Source organism: Camellia sinensis, chromosome 9 (assembly GCF_055761805.1).
Source record: "Camellia sinensis isolate YWXY chromosome 9, ASM5576180v1, whole genome shotgun sequence".
Lineage (NCBI taxonomy): Eukaryota > Viridiplantae > Streptophyta > Magnoliopsida > Ericales > Theaceae > Camellia > Camellia sinensis.
The window spans coordinates 80376373-80386587 of record NC_138969.1 but is presented as its reverse complement, the minus strand read 5'-3'; the positions used below and the strand labels follow the sequence as shown (position 1 = coordinate 80386587).

The 10215-nt window shown below is 40.0% G+C and overlaps 1 protein-coding gene across 1 annotated transcript; it reads left to right on the top strand.

The window, feature by feature from the left end:
• The first annotated feature begins 7791 nt into the window (after positions 1-7791).
• On the top strand, positions 7792-8460 carry LOC145799574 (uncharacterized). The gene has a single exon (XM_082889168.1). It carries the CDS (start codon positions 7792-7794, stop codon positions 8458-8460), a length of 669 nt encoding a protein of 222 aa, XP_082745294.1.
• The last annotated feature ends 1755 nt before the right edge of the window (positions 8461-10215 follow it).

Below are 10215 nucleotides of genomic sequence, written 5' to 3'. Positions count from 1 at the left end.
ATGAGAATTTGGCTGGCCAAGTGGGACTGGATGTACAATCAATGTGGATGCCCTAGATGGGCGTCACAGATCAGCAATGATTTCATCTTGTGCGGCCATCCTTTGATTCACAGTGTCCATGGTTCTCTGAAAAGTTGTCATTATGGCAGCAAATTCTTCTATGTTCTGTGCCATTGCTGGTCTGGGTGAATTGGATGCTGGCGAACTGATTTGGCGAGAACAAATGGGTGTTTGCTAAGTGCTTTGTACTGGTGTTGCTGATTGTTTCTATTCCTTCTTCGTCGAAAAACTGGTGGAAGTGAGACTGACACTGGCTGACCACCAACATGGTCATGAGTTTTGCAAAGCCTGCCAAAACAAGTCCACACAACTTGGGAGATACTGGGTCTCTCTGAAACTATGATGGTAAACTACCTAGCAAAAAAAAAAAAAAAAAACAACAACAATGATCAAAATCGGACAGCATTCGGCCTAGCCCGCAACAGTCATAATCATTGAACTCCGCTCCTAAAAACTAATACTTATACCACTGATATGAACATTCCTATGCAATTTCATTATAAAAGCACACACCAGGTAAAAGAGAACCAAAACACCCCTATGATGGGGTAGGGTTACCTTGTCTTAGATTTTAACGTGATCTAGGCTGCACTATTTCAAACAAAGAGTTTCACAACATCCTGTATATGGGTGACATCCGGTCCTAATTTGGAAAAGTTGCTATGGCGTTACTGTATGAAGCTAGGCCAAATGGTCAAAAGGAGTACCTCGGCAAGACTACCTAATATACCTCTCATACTAACACCGAGAAGTGAAAGGTGGATCAAGCGGTGCAGCGATAATCCAGATCCAAGGTTTGTGCTTCCAACATGGCAGAGCCCACGACCGGTCAGCCTTTTGGCAAGCTCTTGGGCAAACCTCCGGCAAACCGTCTACGAATAGCAAATGGAAAATACAGTGTCTTAAAGTAACAATATAAATGCAATGCATAGAACATATAAATGTGAATAAAATTTCACATCATGAATTTCAAGTCAAGCTCTCTAAATCTCCAGTAGAGTCACCAGAAACTGTAGCTTGCTTTTCGTGCTCCTTTCAGATACGATAGCCCTATAGTTCAGACTCTCATGGTTCTGAATCAGATTTCACAAGTGCAATGTTAAATAGATAAACACAAATGAGTCCAAATCTGACAAATCTTTTGGAAAATCGATTTTGAATCAAAAATGCCAAAAATTGACTACTTTGCCAGATTTTAAAGTTGCCACCTAAATATTTTTGAGAAATTTAGTAAACCCGTGACTCATGCCGAAGGCCATTAGTCTATTGTCACCAAAGTGTCTCGGCTCGGTAACTTAGGTATGAAAGGGAAAGGTTATGAATTGAGTAGCCCACTCTCCTGATCAAAGATTAGCCTCTACTAATCATTATGTGGTTTTTATTTATATTATATGCTCATGTTCCGATTATTATGCTAAGTTTACTAGGTGATGCACACAAGTATAGACCAATTCACAAAATTTGGAATGTATGGATTTTATGTTTGTTTTGGAAAAGTGTTTTGAATACGTGCCACTTGAAAAAGCGAGCTTGTATTGACATTTCATCAAATTATTCCAACTTAAGTAAAAAGGCCTTCATCCACTGGCATTCAAACAAGTATATCACTTAAGCACTTAGCCTCACAGAATATGCTTGATATGGCAATACAAACATATAATGCAATATGCTAAAACAAGAAATGCTTTCCTAGTACTCCAACGCAAGCTAAATAAAGAAAAATAATTAGAAAAAATGCATGCTCCTAAACAATGCAATATAACTAATGCAATATGACTAATGCAACACACGCATTATGCAAATGATAAGTTCGGCTACTAGCATGGAATTTAATTCAATACAAAACATGGGATAAATCACATATTCGAGCAATGAATTTGAAATTGACATTTGATTAGTATGATGAGACGAACCTTGCAAGACGAATGGATGCAAGTCATGGAAAATGCTAAGTAAATATGATGCTACCATTATAAGTGGGTAAATAATAGGGAGAAAGAAATGGGGGTTGGAAGACATACATAATTATTACACATTTTGCCCTCGTGCAACAGGGTCCGAATGTCCAAGTGTTCGAATTAAACTAACTATTACAATACCGAGTGAATAATAAATGAACGACTAACTAGCTATCTAATTTATTACAACAATGATATTATAGCAATGATATTATAACGATTATAACAAGAATAATTACAACAATACATTATGATAAATAACAATAAGAATGCACAAAGATCATGTGCGCATTGATGAAGACAGTGTTCAGAAACTGCTCTGTCTACCCAGACTGCTCTGTTTCACCCTCAGCCACTACCCTCTGTTTCTACCAAAATGCTCTGTTTACCAAACATTGGAGCCCGCCTAGCCGTGCCCTATTTTCATGCAAAAAAATATTTTTGTGCTCTGAGGTAAAAACAGTGCAGACAGAGCAGTTTTAAACCATATTTGTCCCTTCTACTCTTCTCTATCATGGAGAAACTGAAGAGAAGAACGAATTCAGGTCTGAAACCATCAATAGGGGCAAGTTGATTGCTTGATGATTTTGAACACATTTGGACAAAAAGTTAATAAATACAATGAAAGACAACAACCCCTTTCTCTTATCATGAAGTTAGCTCAAAGAGGGAGGTAAACACACCTTAAAATTCATCAACATATCATGAATTAATATATGATGACTCTTGACGCGATGAACTCAGCATAACGTCCGACCGAAACTAACCAATTTTTTTTATATTCTTTATGTCAGTTTCATTAATTTTAAGCAAATTCTATTAGTCCTTTTTTACTTACCTTTCCATTCTTTAATCATTTTGTCCCAAAGTGATATTTAAGTCCACTAAATGAAGAGGAATGTCAAATGAGAAATGATCCTTAGCATGAAAAAGAGACTATGCCTTGACGATGAACCTCCGAAAAGATTAAACCATTGAGCATAGGAGATCTCTTTCTCATGCCTTGAATAACAATCAATCGCTTGAAACCACTCTTAAACGAAGAAAACCAAGAAAGGAGAGAGGGCACAAAAATGATTATGCGAAGTTGATTATTACCAAAACTGAAACTCTTTACATCGAAACTAAGTAAAGAAAGCTATCGACTCGAATGACTCAGTGTCTAAGGCCTAAACAATCGAAGCCATGAGGACGTACGACACAACAAGAAAAGTATTCAAAACATAAACTAATTAAATGAATTAAAACAACCCTAAACATCCCTCAGATATATAAAAAAAAATAGTAGCCAAAAGTATGTTTAAAAGAGTACAAAACATAGCCAAAGACAAAGAAATACAAAACTAGTAAACAAAACCAAGGAGGGGTGGCTAACCCTTCCACTTTTTGGACTTCTAAACCATTTTTTTAGCCCTTTTAAACTCTGAAAATCATTTTGTAAGCCAAGAAAAATAGTGGTAAAATAAAGGGAGTGAGCTATGAAATAAGGTGCAAGAAAGGTTGTTAAGCCTCCCTGTCTTTGGTAGTTATTCAACCCCAAGTTCCAACACTTGAAATGGATCCAAAATAGTATAAAAACACAAGAACAAGATGAAAAAGGATTGAAATGAAAGCAAGGAAAAAGGTGACAAGCTTATACCTCTTGAAGAGAGCAAGCTTTAGTTGTAAACCAAACTTGATCCTAGCACACTCTCAAGGTTGAATTATGATTCTTAAGGCTCAACCAAGGCTCCAAGGTTCATCTCTAAGGGTGTATATGGTTTATAGATATAGCTCAAGGATGATATAATGTCACAAAGTTAGCTTGCAAAGGAAGAAGGAGCTCTCAAAAGTGTTTTGGCTTCTTTGAAATTTTTCTCACCCCCAACACTGAAACATCAATTCATATTTATAGAATTTGAGCCAAATAAGTCACAAATAACTTCAAAAATAGACATCTGGTTGATTCCCACCCAGAACAATGTTTGTTGCTCAAAGGGAATGGCTGGGTCCAAATAAAGTTCCCATGTTCCTCTGTTTCAGGCTTGGTGTATGTTGGCATGGTGCTACAAAATGGTTTTTTGTGGTATATAGGTATAGAAACAACCTTGGTATGGAAGGTTAAGATTTTTTACAGCTAAAAATCGGATTCCTTCGTTGAGAATTCAAAACATTGAAATCATAACTTCATCATCAAGTGCTTAGGACAAAGCACCCAAGTCTTGCAAGCGGTCAAACATGGGGTGTCTACACACTGCAATTGTGGTAAATGGGGAAGCCAAAGAGAAAGGGAAAGTTCCTGAGAACAGTAGTACAGAAAAAAAAACCCAAGAATTAGTGTTAATGAAATCGCAGATGCAAAATGAGAAGTTGTGCTGGGGAAGTTTGAACAGGAGAGGATCGAAGATAGTCGGAAGATCGCAACACCTTGTCACCTTGAGGGGGATAATTGTCCTGTGGGAGTGATTCAAGTTATGCCAGACAATTGTCTGTCGATGAAAAAAGGTGGATGGTGGGAAGACAACAATTTGCATCTTGCCCACACAGATAAAGACTGGGGAGATCATATCTCGGACAGTACTTGGTATGCAGAAGAAAGAGACCACCTGACCAAGAGTGGATGGTATTTCAAACCTCCACATTTGGATCCAGCTAAACCCTCAGGAAAGGACAAATAGATTGAAAAGGAGAAAGATAAGAGACTGTACGAAGAGCTGGTTCTAAAACAACTACAAAAGATCCAAGCTGATATTTCCATTTAGGGCCTTCTCATGGCTTCACGAGTACGCTGACATGCAATTTTGTCGGCGATAGATAAAGCCAAGTTATCTATCAATACTGCACCAGAGCAACTTGTCGGCCTAATCTTCCCAGGTAGCACCAAGCCTATGCTCACTTTTTCTGATAAAGAGTTGCCACCGGAAAGATTAGCACATAACAAACCACTGTACGTATCTATCGAGTGCCGAAGAAAGTGGGTCCCAGTGGTTCTAGTGGACACCGACTCTACTATCAACGTGTGTCTTTCTAGCACTACCTATGCAATAGGCCTGAACCCAGCAGATTTTGTCCCCACAACTCAGGTGATCTGAGCATACGACAATACAAGCAGAGAAGTTATGGGGACAACAAAAGTACAGATCTAAGTGGACCCTTCCGAGCATGAGATTGAGTTCCATGTGCTCAATGTACCGGCCACCTTCAACCTACTTCTGGGGAGGCCCTAGTTGCATTACATGAAGGTTGTGTCCTCTACTCTACTTCAAATGTTGAAATACCCTCATGAGGGAGGAGTTGCTGCCGTCTTCGGGAACTCATCTATTCCTCCACTGCCAGAGGTTACTACACCTGTGTTGGAAATCAATCATGGTGATAAGAATGTGTTTCTTTCAGGTTTCACTCTGGCAGAAGCCCAAGTGATACAAACGATCCTAGCTGAGGACGAAGGCATGTATATCAGTGCTTAATCTATTTATTTCTTGAAAAAATTGCGGCACATTCCCAGGATAGGGCTTGGAAGAAGTGGAAAATAAGGTGTTATGGTGCTAGCTAAGTTACCACACAATCCATATGCCTTTGGGTTGGGATATGTGCCAACCAAAAAAGACTGTAGAAGGAAGGGAGAAGAGATAAGAGAAAGAACCAAGGCCAAGCGTGTCGAGAAACATTACAAGCTGGTTCATAGACCAATCAGAGGAACATTGAATAGGCGTTTTACCAAAGAAGGAGAGGATTTCCTCTTCTGCGTCTTTCCTGAGCCTTAGATCAATTCCTCAACAAAAAAAAGCATTTCCTAGGGTTTTAAAATGTTCTGCAACCACTAGTTTCAAGATAGTGATATAGAGGGGGCTGATCTAAGTGTCAATGGCGGCCAGAGTAAAGATGACGATTTAGACAGCAGTAAGTCTAGAGTAGGGGCAACACTGGCCAATCTTTTGACAAATCCTGAGACTAGTACGGAGGACTTGGGGGATATCTCTACTATTTTTATGATCGAAGAGGGACCAGTTGTGGACTTCACCAGTTGTATTTTGGATGTGTCGAGAGCGCCAGGCCTTACTTGGCAGTTAGAGAAGGGCTTTATTTCAAGTTCTAAATTGGACGATGAGTCTGAGTTTGATTCCATCGAATCTGTTGAGTCAGAGTCAGAGTCAGATTCTAGTCTGTCTAAGGAGTATAAGTCTTACACTTTCGGGGGTGGTAACCCAGATGCCAAAGTCCTGTCGAGGTCTTCTTTTAGCTTTTCTTTTGAGTCAACTGTAACAAAGAACCCGGACTTTATCAATGGGAATGCAGTAGACTTCACTTACTTCTTTATGCCTTTAGTTTGCTACGTTGATATTGATTTTCAAAATTTTGACTTGAACGAAGAGGAAGAGATTTCTCGGGCTTTGAAAATTTTGATTGACCAAGAAGAGGAGAGGCATGCTAAGCCTTGCATAGATGAGATCATTACAATTAACGTGGGTATTGAGAGTGATCTATGCTTAGTCCATGTCGGATCACGTTGTCTTCGGAGGAACGCGAGCATTTAATCACTTTGTTAAAAGATTTCAACGATGTTTTTGCATGGTCCTACAAAGACATGCTTGGAATTGATCCTGAGATTGTACACCACAAGATCCCTCTTAATCCCGAGGCCCAACCAAACAAGCAAATACCCCACAGAATCTGTCCAGATTGAGCATTGAAGGTTAAAGAAGAAGTCACCAAGAAAATTAATGTTGGATTCTTGATGGTATCTAAATATCTGATTTGGTTGGTTAACATCGTTCTAGTTTCAAAGAAGGACGATAGAATCAAAGTTTATGTCGACTTTCAGGATTTGAATAAGGCAAGTCTTGAGGGTGACTTTTCACTGCTGTACATCGATGAGTTGGTAGACTTCACCGCCGGCCATCCATTATTATCATTCATGGATGGATTTTCAGAGTATAACCAAATCTCAATGGCACCTGAGGACAAAGAGAAGACTGCATTTACCACACCGTGGGGTACCTACTACTACAGGGTTACGCCATTCAGGTTGAAGAACATTGGGGCTACATATCAGAGAGCTACAACCACAATCCTACACAACATGATCCATAAGGAAGTCGAGGTGTATGTGGATGATATGTTTGTGAAATCCAAAGAATGAGAAGGCCACTACATCGCGCTGGAAAAATTCATCGAACAGATCAGGGAGTACAGACTGAAGTTGAACCCACAGAAATGCACTGTTGGGGTGACTATAGGGAAAATGTTGGGTTTTCTGATTACAGAGAGGGGAATTGAAGTAGATCCATCCAAGATCAAGGTGATCTTAGAAATGCCACCACTAAGGACTGAAAAGGAAGTGCACGGTTTTCTGGGAAAAGCGTAATTCATAAGACGGTTTATCTCCCAATTAACCTTGACTTGTGAACCACTGCTTAGTCTCTTGAAAAAGGAGAAGAAGTTCTAATGGTACGATCGATGTTAGTTCGCCTTCAAACAAATTAAGTAGTACCTTTAAAACCCGCCTATATTATTGCCACCAAAACCGAGGAAGCCACTGATCATGTATTTATCGGTGACAAAGTCAACCATGGGGTGCATGCTAGCACAAGGATCAAAATATAAGGTGGAAAAAGCCATTTACTACTTGAGCAAGAAGATGTTGGATTACGAGACCCGCTACACTCTTCTGGAGAAGGCTTGCTTAGCTTTGGTTTGGGCCACTAGGAAGTTGAAACACTACCTATTAGCTCATTCCGTAATTCTGGTTTCGAGATTAGATCTCATCAAATTTCTCTTTGAGAAGCCAGCGCTTATGGGTAGGCTAGCTCGTTGGTTTCTTCTTCTCTCTGAGTTTGACCTCAAGTATGTCACTTGCAAGTCTGTCAAAGGGAGAGCAGTAGCGGAATTTTTGGTAGACCACCTAGTGGAAGGAGATGAAGCAGTAGAGTACCTATTCCCAGATGAAGAGATTCTACAGGTAGAGAAAGAGACGTGGACAATGTACTTTGATGGAGCGGCTAATCAATATAGTTATGGGATAGGCGTGATGCTTATAGCACTCGATGATTCCCATATACCCCTAGTCTTCAAACTCCAGTTCAAAGTATCTAACAATCAAGCAGAGTACGAGACGTGTATCGCTAGACTAGAAGCTGCCCTAGAACTAATGGCAATAAGATTGGACGTCATCAGAAACTCAAACCTGGTTGTTTCTAAAGCCAATGGAGACCGGAAGGTCAAAGAAGAGAAAATAAAAGTTTATCACCAGACCCTAGACATTTTGATTCCAAGGTTTGAAAAACTGACATTTACGCACTTATTAAGAGAGAACAATCGGTTTGCTGATGCACTGGCAACTTTATCCTTCATGGTAGACATATCGCTTGGGGTTAAGATACATCTGATTATCATTGAACAGAAGTATGCACTTGCTTATGAGACAATAGCCATAATATACGAAGTTCAAAACAAGAACACCTAGTGTCATGACATTTGGAACTTCTTGGAAAATGACATGTACCCACAAGGGGAAAATGCCAAGGATAAATGGGGAATACGGTGTCTGGCCATTCAGTTCATTATATGCGGAAGAAAGCTGTACAAGAGAGGCCATCTGGGAATTTACAAGCTCTGTGTTGAAGATGAAGAGTCAAAACGTCTCATGGAGGCCATCCACAGAGGAGAGTGTGGAGCACAGATGAATGGTGTGATGTTGGCCAGAAAAATCCTCAAACAAGGATATTAATGGTTGACCATGGAGGAGGATTGTATCAACTTTGTTCGGGGATGCCACAAATGTCAAATCCATGCTAATCACATGAATATTCCATCGTCAAAGATCTACAATATGACTTCACCATGGCCTTTCTCAATTTGGGGAATTGACGTCATCGGAGCAGTCTCACCAAAGGGTTCGAATGGACATGAGTTCATTTTGGTGGCGATCAACTATTTTACTAAGTAGGTGGAGGCGCAGTTGTATTCAGTGTTGAAAGCATCGCATGTGATCAAGTTCATCAGGAATAACATCATCTGTAGGTACGGTGTGCCAAATGAGATCATATCAAACAACAGTTCCCACTTCAAGTACAACGTGGCTTTTCACAAGTCATCAACATACAGACCACAGACCAATGGAGCCGTTGAAGCCGCATACAAGAATGTCAAGAACATCCTGCAAAAGATGGTGGAGACCTATAAAGACTGGCCAGATAAATTGCATTTTGCATTCTGGGGTTATAGAACATCGATTCGGACATCTACGGGGACAACTCCCTACTCTCTAGTATATGGGATAGAAGCTATTTTGCCGATCAAGATCGAAGTACCATCGCTGAGAATCGTGGCCGAGTGTCAGATGGCAAAGGTGAATTGGCAGTAGAACAGATTCAAAGAGTTGATGTTGTTTGATGAGAGGAGGTTAAAAGTGTTGTATCATGTCCAAGGATATCAGCGCAGAATCACCAGGGCCTTCAACAAGAATGTCAAATCCATAAACCTTAAAGAAAGAGATATGGTGCTCAAAGACAATCAAGCTCACATCCATGACCCTAGGGTCAAGTTTCGACCCAATTGGACTGGTCCCTATATCATCAAATCTATCTGGACAAGAGGAGCAATCATCCTCATAGATTTGGATGGCTTAGAGTTCTCGTAACCGATCAATATGGACAAGTTGAAGAAATACTATCCTTGAGAGGCTCGCTAGGCCGAAAACCTGCAAGGGTGACCTAGGCAAAAGTTAAAGCATGAAAATTTGAAAATAAAGAAAAATATAGCTCGTAAGGTTGAAAACCCGAAAGGGCGACATTGGCAAAAGTTAGAGCGCAAAGGGAGAGAGTTAATACTCAAGTGAACCTTAACTAAACTACGTAAGGCCTAATTCCCATCTTTAGGATACGTAGGCAACTTCATCTCGAAGTTCGGCTATAACCATTTTCAACTCAATTGTCCTATCCATTTGTTTGATCGGTCCATCTCATCATCTGTTAGCTTGGTTGTGTTCCCTCCATTTGGCAGAAAAGAGGCCAGTTGCAAGATAAAACAAGGGACAGAACGTAGTGAAGGTGAATACAGTCATGAGCAGTTATGATCTTTTTTATCCAATATTGTACGTCTTAAGGATTGATTCCATGTGTGTTACGTAGTGACCATTCGCAAAAAATATTTTGGAAAGTTTTAATGAAGCTGATTTTCTCAAAATTTCATTTTTTTCAACACAGACCGTTCTTTGGAC